The sequence below is a fragment of the Parasteatoda tepidariorum genome, chromosome 11 (assembly GCF_982258835.1).
Source record: "Parasteatoda tepidariorum strain Cologne lab strain chromosome 11, Ptep-v5.0, whole genome shotgun sequence".
Classification (NCBI taxonomy): Eukaryota; Metazoa; Arthropoda; class Arachnida; order Araneae; family Theridiidae; genus Parasteatoda; species Parasteatoda tepidariorum.
Genome location: NC_141765.1, coordinates 578,535 through 600,121, shown reverse-complemented (window position 1 = coordinate 600,121; position 21,587 = coordinate 578,535). Strand labels below are relative to the sequence as shown.

Genomic DNA, 21,587 nt, shown 5'->3' with positions numbered 1-21,587 from the left:
TAAATGACCCTGATGAATGAAGAGAAAAATTATTTATCATTTATTGAAGTGACCGGTATTTTTCATAAGTCGATAGATGAAAATAAAATAATTCAGTCAAAGAGTTAATATCAAATTAAATTTCCTATGTTTTCTTCCATCGGCTATGACTTAAATCCCTTCACTAATAACTCAGACTCAAGAGGCCTGTCTACAAAAATATGATATTATAACTATTTATATCCTTTCCAAAGATTTATAATCTTTCGATAAAATCTGCAATGTTACAAATATTTAATAAGTAAAATCTTGATATTTATAATGTTTAATATAGATATTTATAATAACTAAATTAAGATCACGAAAAAGAACTCTTTTTGCATATAAGAATAGATTCAAAGAAAAATCGATTTTACTCGCGAAAAAAAAAGGTTTTTCCGCACTATGGCCCAATTTCACTGCATGATAATTCTCGCGAAAAACTGATTTCACACTTAAAACATAGTAATCCTATAAATGCGAAAGAGCATGATCTATCCGTTATTTATGTGAAAAATGGATATAAACCGAGCTTTTCCCTTTGGTCTTCGAAATTTCCAACGTTTTTTAACTCAATAAAAGAGTGTTTATGATCACTGTACACTTCATTAGCTTGCTTATCTTTTGCGGAAACATTTAAATAAACCAATCGTTTTAATATGGCATCAAAGAGCTTAAAAAAATAGATATAACTTTAATAACTGATATAAATAAAGCCTGTAATACCAAACTGAAATTTTCAAAAACTGAATTAACTGTTGAAATAATATCTCAAAGAACAGTTTTTTTTTTAACTATTCCTCAAATGCATAATAATAGTTTTGCATTTTAAACAGTAAAATGTTAAAATGTTTCATAATAATACGTTGAAAATAGTAATGTAAACCAGAGAGCAATGACATACCACAATTACAATAATTTTAAAGTAAATATATGATAAAAAATGTTTGATAGAACGAAATTTTTTTTTTTTTAAATAACCTTAAATCGAAATCAAACGCGAGAAAGATAAAAAATTCAATAAAAATACTCTCGTGAAGGAAATTTTAATTATTAATATAGTTTAGAAAGGATATTGACACTGTAATCTATAGTTTTCTTTTTTTATTTGTTTTAAACCGCAAATATATATATACATATATATATACACTAAATCTAAATGTTTGTAAAACACCATAAATAGTCAACATGTGACATTCGGAATGTAGTTTTTTACACTGAATCATATAAAACCACCAAAGAAGTTTTCCCGCGCTTTTTCAGTTGTAAAAAAAAAAATGGGAATCCTCCACCAGTGGTATGTCTATTATCCCGAACTGCGGTGGTGAAAAAGATAGGAACTGGCGTTTAGAATAACAGAGGGAGAATAAAACTCTCGGGGATGTTTAACACCCATCACTTGACTTGTTTCAGGGATTAGTGGTGCCCTTTCTTGAACTCATCCCCCAGTCTCAAAAAGAGCCCACCAGAGGATCTAGATTTCTTATTTTTGCGCCCACGTGAAAAGGTTAAACAAATTGAAAACTTTTTACACAATTATGAATTTTTTTTAAATCTAAAAATGATTTGTTATAATAAAATCTGTTTTCTAAAATAGTGGTAATTTACCAATATAATTTGGATTTTAAATTTCACTTCTAAAAATAACTAGAGTGAAATTACTCTCCAAAAAATTTTTTTTTAAAAATATAACTACTAAAGAGCTCTGTTGACTAAATCTGAGCTAAAAAAATTAAAGATATTGAATAGCAAAAATTTTCACCAAAACAAACTATTTTTTAAACATTGAATGCCTTATTCTCAAAACAAAGGGTTGATTGTAAATAATATCTAATTTCATTCAGATTTAAAGTGACCTGTTTATTTTTTAACATGTTGTCCAAAAAAAAGCAAAGAGAAAAACTAAAAGAGAAATTTTAAATTTTAATAATAAATTCTAAAAACTATAAAAAAACAGTTAAAAAATCTTACTTTATCCAAGCAAACAGTTAAATCTTGCATGGTTATCACTTTTCGAGAAACAAGACCTGATTGGTTTGTATCAACATAAGTTCTTTCCCAGTTTTCACCAGCATTATAAAGTTCAACAGATTTTATATTTAATGATAATACTATATCATCTTCAACATACTTCAAAATGAGATTATTGCAAACTATACAAATGTTGCTTATTACATGATTTAATAAACTCTGTATGTAACCAGGTGGAGCTTCTATAGAGTCACAACTTTTATTGCTTTGACTGCTAGATTTTTCAGTTTGATGTGATTTTGGAATGTCAGAGTCAGAGTTAGTACCATCATGACGCAGTTTCAAAATGCATTCAATTGTGTTAATTGTAATAACAACAGGTTCTGAACCTAATTTAGTCCAAGGAATGTGTATGCGAAGCTCATGAATATGGCCATTAACAAAGTAAAATGGAAGTTGCAGTTCCTGTTCTAAAACATCGAGCCTCAAGTCAAGGTTGCAGAAAACTGCGTCACCACCCCATAATGAAAACTGAAATGAAAAGAGAATAGTTAATTAATTCCGACTAATCGAAGATAAAAAAAATTTACTATTTTTAGCTGCATAGTATTTGCTTAGCTAAATTTCCTAATTTTTCTAGTTTGAAATACAGAACACAAGAAAAATGCTTTGAAGCCAAAAGATAATACATTTATTAATAAATACAGTAGAAGTCAGATAATCCGGCACGTTCGGGACCGGCTCGGTGCCGGACTACCGAAAATACCGGTTTATCGAACGGTAATTATATGATCAATTAGGTTAATAATTAAACTACAAATACAGTATGCAAATACATACAACAAAGTTTAGTTTACATTTCATATAATGTATGTACACGACTGTAAAACATATTTCACTTAGATTTAAAAAGTCATGAATGTCTTTTTGTTTTCTTGACTTTTGGCATTTAGTATAAAATTTATTTTTAATGATATGGAAATCAATAATTTCTGAAGCACTGTAGCTAGTACTAGCCTCAGCAAAAGAGATAAATTTATTTAGTGATTCTGCAGCTTCTGCCCAGCTGATTTTTTCCTTTTCTTCCGTTTCGGCATCTGAGTCACTTTCTTCAAGATTTTGAGTAGGCTGAGGGTTTACTACAATGTTGATAATGTCCTCATCGGTTAGTTCTTGTTCAACAGGCTCATTCTCCTCTATTAGAAGCCACTCCTCTACCTCATCTTCAGGCAGGTTTTTCAAGGGATTGTCAGCACTTCTAACGACATCAAAAACTTTGGTCAGAGCGTCTTGATGGTTTTCTTCCCCATCAGTCTGTAGAGTTAGGTCAGATGCAGGGTTTGCAGCTGGCGAAAGTTTTCTCCAGCATTTTTGGAGTGTTGTATTTTTTACCTGGTTCCAAGACAGTGCAATAGCATAGACGGCATCTTTTACTGTAAACTTTTTTTGAAAATCAGTCATGTCACAGCCGGCATTTAACAGGCCTTGAATAAAAGACCTTCCATAAAGGCATTTAAAATTTTGAATAACCCCTTGGTCCATGGGTTGAATCAAAGATGTTACGTTAGGTGGGAGCAGAGAAGCAACAATATTTCCTGAAACTAACTCATCTACTAGCGGGTGGGCTTTGCAATTGTCCAAAAGAAGGATGGCTTTAGTATCTTCTGGTAGACCAAGGCTTTTGAAGGATTCCTTGACCTCAGGCACAAAGTGGTGAAAAAACTAGTCTTTAAAGAGGGCGGCAGTCATCCACGCGTTTGATTGAGCATCGTATTGGACTGGCAAGTATGTAATATTCTTAAAAGCCCTGGGTTTTGCAGATTTACCTATCACAAAAGGGGTCACTCGGTGGTTTCCAGACGCATTAGCACATAGCTCTCAAACTCGTCTTTGTATTTTTCTGCAGAGTTTTGGTTTGCTGAAAGTGTTTCTCCAGTTACATCAAGTCTTCAAATTCCATGCCGAAACTTAAAGTTTCTGAGCCAACCATCAGAATAATTACATTCACTTTCAGCAACTCCTAAATCTTGTCCAAATTTCTTTGCCTTTTCAAGAATCATTGGCTCTGTTACCGGCTTTCCTTCAGAATGTACTACACTAAACCATTTGTACAATACACTATCTAGCTGTTCCAGTTTTGGTTTTTTTTTATGTTTGTCTAGAAGCCAATTTTTCAGTTGTTACCGATTGACAAGCAAACATCATTAGTTCATCTTTTTGTTTTTTAATGTCATAAATAGTTGATGAGCCAATATTAAACTCATTCATTAAAACATTTCTATTCTCACCTTTTTCTAGCCGTTTGATGATTTCTAGTTTCTGATTGAGAGTCAGTGTTACGTGTTTTCATTTCTCTCTTTTTGAACTCGAAGGCTTAGGTTTTGAAAACATGGTCACTGTACAGTTAGAACGAAAATCACTTTCTTTATAAACAGTTTCAAAAGTTACGTTTACTGTGATGTGAAAGGACACAAAACAGCAATGCACAAAAAAATGGCAAAGACGCTTCATGATTGATTAACGGAGCTGCACTGCACCTGTTGTTTCCGAACAATACCGAGCTCTTCCGGATGATCCCGAACTACCCCGAAAACTTCCGAATAGCTCTCGAGAGTTTTTACTTGCTTTAAAGACACACTTTTGGAGAAAACCAAAATTTTTACAATTTTCTGGAGCGATGCCGGACTATCCGGCATTCCGAACTGTTGGATGCCGGACTAATGGACTTCTGTAACAAAAAATTGGTAATTTAAATATTTATGAAAAATAAATTACTCTCAAGCATTTTTTATTTATAGTCTACATGGGATGTAGTAGGACCATTTCATTAACTTCATAAACTCTTTAAAAACCTGGTGACCCGAGCTACTTAACGACTCACGCGGATCATTAGGGGACACTGAAGTGATGACAGTGATGTATAGGAACTCATTAAAAGTCTATGGGAAAGAGGCTACAATGTTCACGCTTTTTTTAGAAACATGTCACTGTGGTTTTAGAAAAACACAAATCCTTTTTATTTGTCACAGATTTGTGATTGAAATTTTCTTACTGCATGTTTTTATTCTTACTTTTCTCTTTTTCCTTATTAAATTAAATAATAGACAATAATTGCAATAGTATTTCGTCAAAGAAGTTGTACCAGCTTCCATAAAACATTGCAATATAAGTTTTAAAAACACACTGAATTTCCATTTTATTTTTTTATTAGAAATGATGCGAGCATTGTGAATTCATTTTTGAAATTCTGTGAATCAAGTTACTATTAAGACAAATATCTTTTCTTTTAAAAAAATTGCAATGCAGTTACTGTTGACTGTCAAATGTGTACTTCCAACAAAATTACAGAATAATACATTGCATAAATCTCTGTTGTATCGAACTTTGAATTAATCATTGCACTGCTGTTTGTATGATAATGTTTTTATCATCAATTCATATCAATTTAGATCCTTGAACGAAAATGTTTTGATCATTTAATAAACCTTTATAAATTTTATGTCAATTTTGTTTTAGATAATGGTATAGTTTTGAAGCATTTCAATTCATTTCCATTCTGTTCCCCATTATCCTATTGGCTATTTTTCAGTATTTTATTTTTTCACATTGTGCTTATTATTGGTGAATGTTAGAAAAAATATTTTAAATTGAATGAAATTAATTTACATTTATTGAGCTTAAATTTGAAAATGTGCTTTAGACTAAGATTTACTTCAGCAAAATTTTTTTTAAATATAAAAATAGCTTTTACAAAAGTTCCAATCATTAGTTCAATTAAAGAAAACTGATTTTAATACAATCTAAATATATAAATAACATTATATGACATATACTTTAAAATGCCTTATTTATGTGATTCTAAATACTATACAAACTTTTACCAAAGTTGAAATGGAAGTTTTAATTGTTATTTTGTTTTAATGTATCATATAAGCATCATAATATATTTTTTATACTACTTTTAGCTTTAAAGTTTGGCACAATATATCGCAATAACAAAAGTTGAAAAGTTCTGTGGTTTTAATACTTAAAATATTAAGGATACGTATTAAACTATAAAATTATTGTTTATAAAAAATTCCTTTTGGGTAAATAATTATAGTAAATATTATCTCACGTACATACAATCAGTTTTGATAATACAGTTATTGTATATAAGTAGTTATAGTCAAACAATATCTTACATCTTCCTGAATTTTCGTACAGAAAGATGTATGACACAGATTTGCTGTCAGATTTCACCGATATATTTTCAAGTCATTTATTGTTATAAAAATAAATTATTAGTTTCGTATACATTTTCTGTTAAAAATCAAGTTATATAATCTGATTCCAAACCAGAGCTTCTTAATAATTATTTAATACAAATACAGTTTCTAAAAGAAGCTTAAAAATAAATTTGATGTTTTATTTATCGAATTAATATGGTCATATATATAGTCATAACACACGATAGAGACAAAGAAACATAATTAATTACATAATATATAAAAATTGGTGGTAGGAATTTAATTGAATTGACTAATCTAATAGTAAGCGGTATTTAATATATAAATTTCTGAGACCTAGGCCAGATATCAGTAAAGAAACCAGATAAATTATTTATTTTAATGTCATCAGACATAATAATATCTGGTGTTTTCTGAGTAGATTAATTTTAATTACTAGTCACTCATTTGATTAGCTAAGTTACCGTATTGGATACTTAAGTTGACTTCAAAATTTAAACTAAATTATTTTGTAAATTTCTTAGTGCGTAAAAAGACACTTAAACAAGGTGCTCAATACTAAGTTAAAAGAGAAAAAAAAAATTGTGCTGTTGCGCATTGTGCTCTACTTATTTCAGATTGAAAATTTTATATTTTAATTAAAAGGCTAACCACAAATATTTTCACGCTTAGATGGTACGACATTGATAACAGGAGGCGTGACAGCACATTTTGATTAATATAAAAACACTTAAAATCAGCGAATTCGTGTATTTGTTTTCAATTTTTTTCTAATTTTACATTAAAATAAGCGTACGTGTCATTGTGCTCACAATTTTCATCAAAATACTTCAGTCAAGTCTAAAACTAAAGCTTGAAAAACAATCTTTAGTTTTACTAAAGTCTGAGATATGATCTGAACGACTAGTATGCGTTATGTAACATGGTGTAATTAGTGACAAGGACTAAAGGGGTGTGTTGAATTGTGACACTTTGCGACAAAGGGGAGGAGGAGCTCAAAATTTTGAGCAAAAAATGTCAGAATTTATCATTTATGGATAAGCCCTAATGAATTATTATTATTTTTTTTATCACATTCAAATTATAATTTTTCATTTGAAAGCTATTGTTAATTATTTGCATGAATGCAGAAAAGTAAAAAATATAAATAACTATGCTAATAATAATCATGACTCTTTATATTTCATGTGTGGAAAAAATTATTTTGGTTGCTTAGGAATTTTTGTTCTTAGTGTTTGTTAGTTGTTTGTTGAACAGAAAAAATGTGCATAGCTATGGAGCATAATGGATCATTGCAACAACAATCTTTATCCTTTATTATTGTTGCATTTTCCTTTCATTGTGAAGGAGGCGTTGGGAAAAGTTTAAGGGAGCCAGCTGATATAACTAAAGAAAAAAATTCGACTCTTTATTAGATAAAAGATGTATGAAAGTGTATCTTTCAAATCATTATGTGTTAAAAACTAGTCTGAATGTAACAATGTGAAAATTTCTAAAAGAAAAAACTGTTATTCAAATTAAGTGTTAGAAGTGAGTATCTCTTGTCACTGTGGGGTAAACATAGTAAATCTAGATCTTTTGTGACTAGGCCCAAAAGGCGAAGCTAAGTGGTTGGCATTGACAATAACTTATCTTGTTTGAAAAATACATGAAATCGATTTCCATTCACTAAACGCCATCATTATTTGCTGGGCCATTTGGTAATAATCTCATATGATTAGTTGGGAAAAGTCTGTAATTGAGTGAAGGTGGTTAAATAGAATTGAAAATTTGCTCATTTGTAGTGATATAATTTAATTTAATCAACAATATATTCAAATTAATAAATTATTTTATTTCATAGAAGCTTTACAAAAGAATCTCCAATCGAAGGAATTAAAAAAAAACACACACACACATATTTAAAAAAACAACTACAACTTATTTTAAATGTTAATTTTTAAGGTTGATTTTGTACTCTTTTACTTATATACATTAAAAAAAAGAACAGTTTTGTTACAATACATGAATTAATTACTATTTTGGATAATTGATGTTCTCCTGTATTCATTATCTCCTAAAAATTAGCAAAAGAAAGAAAACATTTTTAAAAGTTTTCATGATTTAAATTTTGTATTTCCACTTTTAATTTAATGTTTCTTCACTATTTCATAAATCATAAAAAAGTTACAAATAATTCAAAATTAATCAAAGCTGAAATTATCAGTATGGATTTGCTTTGACACAATAATATTTGTTTATAAACATACACATTTAAGCAAAACAGCAGCTAAAAAATTTTTTCATAAAAACCTCTATGAGAAAAAAAAGACTAGAGCAACAATCTAAAAGGATAAAAAGTAAAATGTTAACTATATGAAAAATTCACAATTAGAGGAGGGAAATGATTTTATAATATTAGTGCAAAAATCATTAGAAAAGACTGCGCAGACATTAACTTGGAACAAATAAAAAAAGATAAAAAAATTACAGTAAATGCTAGAAAAACTAACAATTGTAAAAATTAAAATTTAGCAGTGAAATATAATGAAAATGAATCCTTATATCAGAGACTTTTAATGTGTAAATATTAATGCAGTCTTATTAGGCAGGTGAATAGAATATTCACTGCATCTTTAAAATTATATAATGTTCTTTAAAATAATTTTGTGTAAACTATAAAATAAATATTTTTTTAATCATAAAAGTAGTGTTTAACTCTTTTATACCATGAACCTATCGTAATAAATATTGACTTAATGAAATTATAACTTTTTTCAAACATTCTGTTAAATGAAAATTTAAGTGAAATATTATAGCAAAAAAAAAAAATTTAAACAATTTTACCCAAGTTTCACTGCATTAAAAAGGTAACTGAATGTGAAACTACAAGAATCTTTTCAATTTTATATTAGATTAAATAACAATTACTTACTTGTGAATCTTCAGGTTTTAAATTCTTTATATACTTATCAACATAGCTAAGTAATAAAGGTGTAATGTAAGACTCTAACTTGAACATATTTAGATTAACCTAAAAATAAAATTAATAATTAAGAAACTTAAGGCATACATGAGATTGATTAAAAAAGAAGAACAAATACTATTAATGTAAAGTAAACAATCGAGAATAAAAAGGGCGACTGCAATCAAGGTAATTTAGATTACCATGACTGTTTCAGTGATGATTAAGAATCACTACTGATGACCAACTTGTCACTGAAGAGGGAAAAGCAGTGACCAAATTGGATATTCAGCAAGTTTATAACATCTGGCAAGACATCAGTGATTCTTCTTATTTCCAAACAGACTTTTTGCATTTGCTTTTATATGAAGTAATTATTTACATGAGTACTGGATTACATTAGCTTGAAAAAGTTAATTGAATAAGTTTTAAAGATATTACTCTTAACATCTTATTTATATTGTTAGTATGATCTTTAGAATAACCTTCAGTTTTGCTTTAATAAGTATTCATTACAACTTAATGACCATTCCATTAGTTATTTCAAACAAGATTATTTAAATTTACTATTGTTAAGCAAAAAAAAAAAAAAAATCATAAAATCCTTCAAATTTGTTGAAACATTAATAAGATATCAAATAAGTTAATAAAACTATTCAAATATATTACAGCCTTGCTTAACCCCTTTGATGATTCTGCAAGTAAAAAGTCTTATTTTAACCTGCAGTTTTTTCTGCATAGCAAAACCATGTTTTTCTATGTTATTAGATAGAAAAATAGTGCTTTTGGGAGAAACATTTTCTAAATTTTACCCATTTGCCAAACCGCCAGTGGGTTAAATTATTAATACAAATCATAGAAACCTTTAAAAATTATTACTAAATTAAAAAATTAAAAAAATTAAAATTAAAAAAAATAAATAAATAAATTTAAAAAAAAATTTTAAAAATATAAATAAAAAAAAAGGAATATATAATCAAGTAATTTGTTTTTAAATTAAAATCTTGAGTTTCAGATTTCTTAAATTTTACTGTCAAGATTTTAATTTAAAAACAATATTTATAGGTAAAAAGTCAAAAAGAGATACAGAGAACCATTTTCAGGGTATCTGCTACATTTCAGATTTTCAAATTCATGATTTTTCATGACTTTCCATAACTCATTTCAAGAAATTTTCATGACTTAACGAAGTTACTATTTTCTCCGACAAAAATTGAATAATAAATTTAAAAAGCATTATAATAACATTAATTAAAATGAGGGTATAACCAAAACTGTTATATTTTGCATCTTCATATTTATTGATTTCAAATTTAAAAAACAGAGTAAAGAAAGAGTTGAAGCAATATAATAGCTGAGCAAATAATTTTTTTTCCTGCAGAATTATATTCTAAAGATACTTTTCTCATTCATCAGAAAGTAAAGAAATACTCCTGATTTTTCCTTTCTCATTTCAGAATAAAAAAAATTTGCCAATGACTGGCTTGCTTCAACTAGAATTTTAAATTGATGAAATAAAAATAAATAAATAAATAATAATTCTGAAATCACAGAAGTTTAAAAGATACTTTGCTTTAGAAATGTCTTCTCTTTCATTTTTTGAAAGAACACATTATTTTTAAAGAACATGATAAAAACTTTTCATATTTTAATAAAATATGACTCTGAGTGGGGATTTTGTTACAAATTCAGATATTCGGAATACCATGAAATGAGGAGGGGGGGATATTCCATATTAAAAAAGAAATTTTTTGGCGACCTAAATCCATGACTTTCCATGATTTTTTTTTTTAAAAAATAGTTAAAATCATGACATTTCATGACAGATTTTGTTCAATACCAAAATTCATGACTTTCCATGATTTTTCATAACTTTCCAGGTGTGTGGATACCCTGTATTTCACAATTTTTGTAATTAATTTTTATTTAAAACAACTAAAAAAGTTTTGATATTGTTATGGATAAAAAAAAAGGTCATGGAAATTTAGACCAGTGGTTCCCGATTTTTTCCAGCTATGAAACCCTAAATGATTAACCACCTTTTGTGGCACCTAAAATTAATAAAGTTCATTAGGTATTATGAACCAGACCAAAGAAACACTTCTTATCAATTTAAAAATATTAACATAAATTTTTTTTATCATTTTATCAATAGCAGTCTCAAAATTAGATGTCATGTTAGACAGTTGAATTCACAGGTCTGAAACGAAATGTCCTCATGCTCTGCAAGAGTTCTCAGTGTATGCATTAGCTGAAAATAAAAAAATAAATGATTTTTAAAAAAAGAAAAAACTAAAAATGAACTATGTACGCTGAAAGAGCTGTCCTAAATGTAGAGAATGCTCATCAAAGAAGCACATTTTTTATTGTTAAATTTTTATTATTCTCTTTGAATTGAAAAGTTTGATGGGAAGTATTAGCGCAAGTATTTATTCTAGTTGCTTAAAAAATTTATTCAATACATTGATATTAGAAAAAATATTTTTTAAAATAACACTATTTTTACAGACATTTAGCTTATATAATTTCATAAAAGAGGCTAAAATATTAAATAATGAATTTGATCTGATTTCAATAAACTTATTAAAAATCTGATTTTTTTTTTTTAAATAAAAATATTTTAGCTCTCGGAACCTCTGAGATCTTTCTATGAAAGCCAAGGTTTCCACTGAACATTTTTTCGGAACTGCTGAGTTTGATGATGCATACTCACCATTTTGGGGAATATTTGTATTTATACTACAGGGTGTGTAGCCAAATTATTCAACAAAAATAAGCACTTTTCAAACACTCAAATAATATTTTTAAGCACTTTAAAAAAATATAATTAGGTAGGGTTGGAAAGTTTTTGACAAATGAGGGTTTTATCTGGTTTTAATTGTCATGTCAAAAAAAAAAACCTTTTGGCATTGCTTTTTACAACTGTCAAAAGTTTTGAATCATGTAAATCGAATGGCGTTTTCATACGCTACGGACTGACGATGCGCCGAAATAGATTGGGGTTGAATTAATTGTGGAAACGTTTAATTGAACAATATGAACAGTGTCTTTCTGCATAATTCATAGTGAAAATCAACATGGTAAAGGAAAAATCTCATTTTAGAAAACGGAAAATTAAGCACTTTTTAAAAACACCCAATGAAAAAAGCACCTTTAAGGGCTTTTAAAAAACGAAAATCGAAAATAAGCACATTTAAGCACACCCTGTATTATATTGCATAACTCAATTTTTTAACATTATATCAGAAATTGGTGGTACTGATAGAAAGATGGAGCCTTTCTAAATTCTAATGGCGGAAAGTTGTACGAAACCAGGTCCTTAAGGTTTATTAATTTTCAAAAGAAATTTTAAGAATAAAAATCTTTAAATTTTCATTTGAATGATTTTTAAATTCAAATATTAATATTATTTAATGTAAGAAAAACAACATATTTTGGAAGGTAAATATGAATTCTTTTTTGGAAGAATGCTAAAACAAGGTTTTATGCGACCAGATTCAATAAAACAAGGTATATAGTAACAGAGCTGGCTAGTTCGAATCTGTTTTTTTTTTTTTTTAAAAAACAATTATGGTTGGTAATTTTCCACTAGCTTTTCGCTTTAATTTTAAGCTTAATCGATAATTTTAATTCACATTATTTTTAACAAACATACAAATGCAAATTTTCATTGTTTATATATCATTGCTCATTATATTCCTAGAAAAATATATAAAATTAATTAATGTGAACAAAGTTAAGGTTAAGTCACTGTCGTAGTTAGGCCTCAACCATGAGGCTTTCCAGCCAAGGCTGGAGCCAGATACAACATCTGCGAGAGAATAATTAATAAAAATTAGTTGAGTTGATGCCAAGAAGTAGAAGGGCGAGAGCGTAAGAGGGCCTCATTCCTTGATCCAACACCTATTTTATACTATCATTGTAAATATCATATGTTGGTTGTATCCTTTGTTTAGTTCAATAATAAATAGTTATTTAATTAGATGTTTTCAGTGGTTAATTTAACCCCAAAAATTGTGTTTTCATACTGAGCATACGGCATTGGTGATTTTCCCCAAGATTTGAATTGAAACTGAATACAAAATGTAATTGGAGTGATATAATTTGTCGTATTTACTTTAAATTGTGATAAAAGGAAAAATTTAGAGAGCAAATGAAATTTCCGCTGTGGATTTCTTTTGAATTATTATGACTAAAACATTTGTTCCGAATTTGGAGAGAAACTTTGATAGAGTCGAGTCTTCTTGGTAGAAGACGGCTTATTGTAGTTCATCTAAATGTGGCAACAATTTTTCTGAATTGTCATTGATTGAAATAGCTATGGTTTCGGTTGGAAATTTAATGTGGATAGAATAAAGTTGTCATGGAATCAATGATTTGGAAACAACTACTTTTATTGAGTCTCAATTTTGATTAAATGTGGAAAATATTGTGTTCAATGGTTATTGCTGATAAAAGTGAAACTTTTTTGAAAAAGGTCGATCAGAAAGAAGTCTTAATTTCAAGGGTAAGACTGTGTTATCTTAGCCTTTTTATATTTGTACATTTTGCTCATAACATTGAAATATCAAAATGATAAAAAAGAAAAAATGATCAACAAAAAGGTTAGTAGTTATTCAGATGATATAGGAATTAAATTAAAATAACTAGATGTAAAAAAGAAAAAAATGTTAATATATGAACTTAAAATGAAAGAATAAGCAAGAACTAGAATTAGAAAAAGAAATATTAAAAACAACTAATGCAGTAAATTATAATGGAGGAATTACAATTTCAAATGAATATTTGTTAGATAAATACTCCAAAGTCTAAAGCAATAGACCCAAAACTATGTCATGACCATAGCAATATACCTTATGTTTCCATGCTATTGAAATTATATTCAAAAGTCACAATATACGAGAAAATTTAAGTGCGAGTTTAATACAACTGTTTCTAGCCGGAAAAAATTAGAAATTTAATTTTTAGATTAAATTCAGAAAAGCAAAATGCTCTTAGCAACTTAAAGAAAGAGTTCTTAGAAAAAATAAAATGACCTCTAAGGAATTAAAAACTAGCTTTGATATTTACACAAAAAATTAGATAATGAATCGTGTGTACTACATTGTGTATGTATGCCGTGAGATTGCCTAGTATGTGGCTACAATATCAAAAAGAGTTGAAAATTTTGAGAACTTAATTTCTTTAATTATTTTTGACAAAATGAAGCAATGTTTATTCCCTGAAGCCTTAAATTATGTTTTACTTTCAGAAAAAGAAACTTGGCTAAAAGAAAAAGAAATTGCTTCTTCAGCCAAGTGCAAGCAGAATGAATACCTAAACATACATATAATGTTAAGTATATGGCCCCTCAATTAAAATTTGGCCATGATTAGGCAAATAAAGAATGTTATGTATATGGTGGGAATCATCTAGCTAAATTTTGTAATAAAAAATTTGTCTCTCCTAAAAGTAAAGATCAGAACAAGGAACAAGAGTTCCAAAATAAGTAAATTGGATCAAAAGCATAAACAGGAATAAGCAAATTTTTTTAATTTTGTATGTTATTTTATAGATAAGTTTTAGAATTTTTTTTTGTTACCAATCTAAACAAATTTGTACTGTATATATGCAGTATGTTTTTATTTATTACAGTAAAATGTAAAAATATATTTGATTAAAAAGACATTGTTATAAGAAATATACAAAATTTGTATATCAGTATTTCATTTAATGTTAATGAATTTTGTTAATAAACACAATGTTACACTTAAAGATTGATTTAGTTAAAATAAATGATAATAAAGCATTTTATTCCTACTACTATTTTATATGTAGACATTCATGCAGCCCCTTCAACATTTTTACTTTCTCTCTTTATCTTAAAATTTTTTAAAAAGAAAACTAATTAATAAATATTTCATGATTTATTATATTAAAGTTAGATTGATTCAAAAGACAATGATGCAAGAAATATTTATTTTACAAAAATTATTTGATACTAATGCTATAAATTGTACAATGCTAAATGATGACAATAATGTAAATAATGGTAAAGTATGGCAAAACCAGGGAAATCAGCTTTACATACATTTCTAAAATAACATTTAGATATTAAATATTAATCTGCATGCTTAGTGAGGCTGTATTGTTTTAAACATATTTAAAATCTTCAGTAAATTTTCTTTTTAATAATGTTAGTATACTTGCCTCATTGCAGCCTTGAGCAAATTTAAAGTGCCTAAAAAGTTATCTAGGCTGATGTGTCTGACACTAAATGAAACCAAAACTAGGGTCAAAATACAGAATAATCTATCAAACCCAATGGTAATAAATAACGGTGTGCGACAGGGGGATGCATTGGCATGCCTACTCTTCAATTTAGTATTAGAAAAAGTAATAAGAGATTCCAACATTAACATCAGGGGAAATAGTTTTAATAAATCTGTACAACTGTTGGCTTTTGCTGATGACATAAACATTATTGCTAGAACACCTATAGCACTAAGACAGGCTTTTATTTCTTTAGAGAAAGCGGCTCTCAAGATGGGCCTGAGAATAAATGAGAGCAGAACTAAATATTTGCCCTGTACTAAAACAAACTTCAATGACACCCATTTAGAAATTGAAGAATATAAATTCGAGGTGGTTGACAATTTTGTTTACTTGGGTTCTGTAATCAACAACAGGAACAGTACCACAATGGAAATACAAAGAAGAATTACTATAGCCAATAACTGTTTTAAAGGAATTCGAAAATATATAAAATTCAATGTAATTCATAGAAAAACAAAAGTTTTATTATATAAATCTCTTATAAGATCAATTTTAACATATGCTTGTAAAACTTGAATCATATCTTGTACGGATGAGGCTATGTTGGGTACCTTTGAGAGAAAGGTCTTGAGAAATATTTTTGGAGGAATTCAAAAATATGGTGTGTGGCTTAGAAGATCAAATTTAGTGCTATATTACTCATATAATGAACCTGACATTATTAACTTTAATTAAACGACAAAGAATAAAATGGGTTGGCCACATTATCAGAATGGACGAAGACCGTACCACAAGAAGAGTTTTCAATGCCAGACCAGTTGGCACACGAAAAAGAGGCAGGCCGAATTTGAGATGGATAGATGGCCTAGAAAAAGACCTTTTGGTCTTAAAAACAAAAAATTGGAAAACACTAGCAAAAAAAAAAGGTTAGCCTGGAAAAAACTTCTTGAGAAGGCCAAGGCCCACCCTGGGCTGCTGAGCTATTGTACTTAAGGAAAAATGAGGCTACTTTTTTTAATTGATTATTGAAATTATCAATTAATAATTAAAAAAGTTATAATGCAATACTTTTTAATGGTTAAGTAACTTTTAATTCTAGGCTTAAAATATTGTTCAACCCTGTTATTTTTTGTTTTAAATAAAGCGAAAAAATTGCCTTAACCCCCCCCCCCCCAAAAAAAAAAACTTTTATTAACACTATATAGCAGAAATAAAAAAATACTTTTCTCTGCAGTTATAGCAAGAAATAAATATTATGACACTCTAATGCTATGAAACATACATGGGTTTAAAAATCAAGGAGCATAAGGAAGAAACTTCAAGTTAATCATAATTTACTTAGTTGATCAGATAAGAACAGAAATGAAATTCCGATTGATACTCAAGTTCTTCTGCAATGCTACATGCTTCAAGTACTCATTGCTTACAGTTGAATACACAAATTTTTAAAATTTGCAAACTCATTAACTATTCTACTGAATACACTCAAATTTTGTATTTTGTCATTCAAATTTACAGTCTTTAAAATAATGTAAAAATTTGTATAACTAACAATTCAAATTCTTTTGACCATAAGTAAATAAATTAATAAATAACTGTTAAAAATTATTTTTTCACATGGACATATTTTAGGATAAAGAAATTTTAAAATTGTGGAAAAAATGTTTTGATCCAGTTCAAAAGTTCTCGAGATATGGATAAAGACGCAAAAACTAGAATGAATATTTAAGGGCCCAAACTTTTGACCACTCTCCTCACAAAACTATTAAGACCATTTCTTCCAGATTGAAGCTATCCCTTATATTTAAAAAGTTAAAAATCCATATCTGTTCGACTGAACTTTTGAAACCATAATTTATATACATTGAGGGTCTAAAATCCAAATCTAAAAACGTTATGCTCATTCAGATAAAGTATGCATATATAGGATTTTTCTAACAAAATTAATAGATCACACAATTCATTAACACGCTTGAAATCAACCATTTGAACCATTAAGACTGGCTCTTAGGATTAGGACCATTAGGAAAATCCAATTTATAGTGCCAAATTTATTCATAGCAATATTCTTGTTTTCTTTAGCTCTCTACGTGATGGAACAGGTTACAGCTTGCTAATGATGAAGAATAAACACTGCTAAGAGATTTGGTAATGAAATGCATATTTTGCTTCAAACAAAAATACGATAGATGTTAACCAATGAATCCAAGTTAACTAATGAAGTTTTAATCAGCCATTATACTTTATAAAAACAATTTTAACAGATTGATTATATTTTCCTAATTACTGCATCAACATACATACAGCGTTCTGTCACCTAGTTATAATGTAACATATGTAATATTTTATTAGCATAACAAATTAAGGTTTAGACTATTTAAAAATTTGTTGTTGTTTGTTAAATGAATAAGAAATATTTCGTTTCAAAAACTTGGTAGCTTTACATACACTACGAAAATAAAATAAGGAATACTCAGACTTACAAGAAAATCTTTTAAATGCGACTAAAATAAAAGTTAAACACTTCGGAAAAACTCCTTCCATATTCAAACGATTTTTATTGAGAATTCATTTTACATTAACTAGATTAGGAAAACTCTATTATTCTTTAGAATAAAAAGTATAGTGCTCTAAGTACAAAATAGTTTTGTTCTTCATTGCATCTTTATTGCAAGTTTCTGCCAACACAGCGATAAAACTCTCAGTCTGCTTATATTGCTAAGTTGATGCTTAATAATTATTATAAAACCTTATGTAAAGTTTGAATATTAAGTTTGCAGCTTACCGTGTAAAATTGAAACAACAGCAGTTTCATTGTTTTTACTGAACCGTAGGGCTGTTGCTTGGCTGACCGATTTTTTTAATAAATAGAGACATTTGATCGGTCAATTGCACCATCGTTTTCATCTTTATCGCTTAATCGTTTAGTCAGACTTACTAGAATGGCATTTTTAGCACTTTTGTTTGGCGCAATTTTGCTAATGCGCATGCTCGGTTTGATAATTTATTCAAACCAATCGAAACACTTCGTAGACAATGAGGTATAGAAACTTGTATCCCCACAAGGACATAAAGATAGAAAGATCAATCACTATACCAAACGGATGTCAGGGTGAACTTTGACATCACTGGTCTCAACGGAATTTTCTTTCAAACGGAATTTTCTTTATTTGATTTTTATAAATTTCTATGATAAATAATAACATTCTGTCTCTGTGCCAGAAAATTCTGAACAAATTTTTTTAAGATTTATAATTTGTAAATTTTTAAATTTAAAATGAAAAAAAATTATATATTCTTAAAAATTGATTTTTATATTGTTCTGAAATTCAAATACATACTTGAAATAAAAAAAAAAGATAAAATAAATAAAAGTAAATAAATAAATAAAAAACAATTTAAGGGATTATTAAAAATTATGAAAATAACTAAAAAAATAAAATAATTAAAATAAAATAAAGAGCAGCTTTATAAGCAATCTAAGCTGCCCAAAACATTTAATTTCATGAAGAACAAAAAATTTGAAAATGTTAATAATTTCTGAGATAGAGCCCCATAATTGTCTGCTAGCGTTCAATTAGTTTGTTATTAAATCTTTTTCGTGGTTTTCATTTGTGCGTAACGTAAATTCTAATTATTTTCGCTCGAAAAGTCTTTCAAAATATAATTTCATTCCTGTATTTAAATTATAAGTAACATTGATATCTGGGTTGCGGACAAAAATACAAAAAAGTACAAAAAAACTTTTAGAGCATTTCACAACATTCACTTAGATAGGCTATATATCAAAGATGATAAATAAAAGTGATTGATTATTAAAAATGATTTCATTGCTATAATGAAAATTTCGATGGAATCCTATTACCATCAAGAAGTCTGACAAACGTTTTCGTGGTTTTCCTTGGCTTGTATCGCAGAATTACTACTACAATAGCTTTTATAAGTATGCTTTTTTTCTGATACTTGAATTGCAAGTTGCTTTGATTCCTGGGTTGTGTAAAAAAAATATTAATATAAGAAAAGTGTCTCACAATATTCAGTAAGATGACAAATTGTTTTTCAAGGACGATGAAAAAAAATTTTTGATTATAAAAAATAATTTCATTGCGATAATCAACATTCAGCTGAAAACCTATAACCATTCAACAATTTAAAAGACTTTTTCGTGGTTTTCCTTCGCATGTAACGCAAATTTGATTATTTTAATTTAATCTTCATTAAAATAAACTGTTCTTATAACTTTCATGAACATGATTGTATTCCGATACTTAAATTGATAATTACTTTGATTTCTGAATTGAATTAAAGATAATAATGGCGTTTCGTTACATTCACAAAGATGATAAGCTTCACAAGGATGGAAAAAAAATGATTGGTTATTAAAAAATGATTTCTTTTAGATAATAAACATTTAGCTAGAATCCTATTACCGATAAAAGCGATTAAAAAAAACATTTTCGTGGTTTTCCTTAGCGTGTAAAGCAAAATTTGATAATTTTAATTAAAATTGGTCATTTTTATAGCAATTATACTTCGATGCTTAAAATCCGAGTTACTTTAATTTCCGGGTTGAGTTAATAAGTGGAGTTTTTCGTTCTGTTCAGAAAGATGGTACCCTATCTATTAAGGATAATAATAATAAAAAAATGGCTGTTTAAAAAAATTATTTTCATTGAGATGATGATGAACATTTAGCTTGAATCCTATTAACACCAAGCAATTTGAAAAAAAAAACATTTTCGTGGTTTTCCTTTACGTGTAACGCAAAATGTGATTATTTTGATTTAATCTTAATTAAAATAAACTAATCTTTTAACTTTCATAAATATAATTTTACTCCGATGCTTGAATTGCAAGTTATTTTATTTTACATACCAATAAAAGCAATCTGAAAAACATTTTCGTTTGTCTTTCTTAGCGTGTAACGCAAAGTTTGATAATTTTAATTTCAATTTAATCTTGATTATGATTAATTATTTTTATAACTTTCATAAATATGGTTTTATTCTGATACGTAAATAGCGAGTTGCTTTGATTTTCGGGTTGAGTTAAAAACTACAAATATATGAAGAACATCTCGTTATACGAGGGTTACTCTGAAATTTTTGAGATACGTGTAGACAAGAATTTACAAAATAAAAATAACGGTTTAATTTTAAAATACAAAGTGTATTTTAACACGGCAGACGATTTTTTACTGACTTACTTCAACTTGCTGAGCGTAGAATAAATTTTAAACAGAAGAGAAAAATGAAGTTGACGAGAGAACATTTTCGCGCTATGATTTTCTACGATTTTAAAGCAGGATCAAATCAAGAAGAATACGTTCAGCGGTTGCAATTAGCATTTGGTGATGAATCTCCAGCTCGCGTTACTGTATTCAGATGGTTTAAAGAATTTAGCAGAGGTCGCAATTTTCTTCAGGATGAAGAACACACAGGAAGGCCAGTGATCCCGGATAATGTGTCTGCTATACGAAAAATGTTAAAGGATGATAATCGCTGTACCTATCAAATTATACAGAAGGAACTTAACATTAGACCCGCAGCCATACACAAAATTAAACATGAAGAATTACATATGAAAAAAGTAGTTTGCCGTTGGGTTCTCCATAATCTAACTGAGCACCAAAAAGAGGAGCATGTCAGAATCAGTAAAGAAACTCTTAAATTGCTAAATGATGGTGACCACAGCATCATTTCTGAAATTGTAACGGGTGATGAAACGTACATACCGTTTTTTGACTTTTCAACGCGTCAAGAAAGCTAAGTATGGGTCTTTGAAGATGATCCCACGATGATGAAAAGACAAGGTGCACTGAAAGAAGTGACGTATGCCGCTTTCTTCAGAAGTACGAGATTGGTCAAAGCCATCAAGTTGGAAGGACAGAAGACAGTAACAGCAAACTGGTATACCACTAAATGTCTTCCAGAAATTCTACAAGAAGTGAATGTTAGGGTACTAGTGCTTCACCATGGCAATGCATCTTCACATACAGCCGGATTAACAATTGAGTTTCTTAAACAAAAACAAATTAAAGTGATAGATCATCCGCTGTATTCACCTGATCTTGCCATGTGTGACTTTTGGTTATTCTTTAATCTAAAAAAGAACTTAGTGGACGTCGTTATCCTTCAGAAGAAGGGATTGATGTGGCTATAAATGCATTT

The 21,587-nt window shown here is 28.4% G+C and overlaps 2 protein-coding genes across 6 annotated transcripts in view; one reads left to right on the top strand and one right to left on the bottom strand.

Annotated features, from left to right (window-relative positions):
* Positions 1-18,502, bottom strand: part of Vps13B (vacuolar protein sorting 13B) — a 240,096-nt gene extending 221,594 nt beyond the window's left edge. For 2 of the 5 annotated variants that reach the window (XM_087154944.1, XM_087154946.1), the window contains exons 1-3: positions 18,203-18,502; positions 9,133-9,231; positions 1,990-2,520 (exon numbers count right to left, since the gene is read on the bottom strand). In XM_087154944.1, coding sequence (XP_087011070.1) covers positions 1,990-2,520; positions 9,133-9,231; positions 18,203-18,232 — 660 coding nt within the window. In that variant the 5' untranslated portion in view covers positions 18,233-18,502. Of the gene's footprint in view, positions 1-1,989; positions 2,521-9,132; positions 9,232-17,900 lie in introns of all 5 variants that reach the window. The other 3 variants (XM_087154945.1, XM_087154947.1, XM_087154948.1) reach the window with 3 other exon arrangements.
* Positions 18,503-20,697: 2,195 nt separating this feature from the next.
* LOC107452502 (histone-lysine N-methyltransferase SETMAR-like) lies at positions 20,698-21,186 on the top strand. Its single transcript, XM_016068986.2, has one exon. It carries the CDS (start codon positions 20,698-20,700, stop codon positions 21,184-21,186), a length of 489 nt encoding a protein of 162 aa, XP_015924472.2.
* The last annotated feature ends 401 nt before the right edge of the window (positions 21,187-21,587 follow it).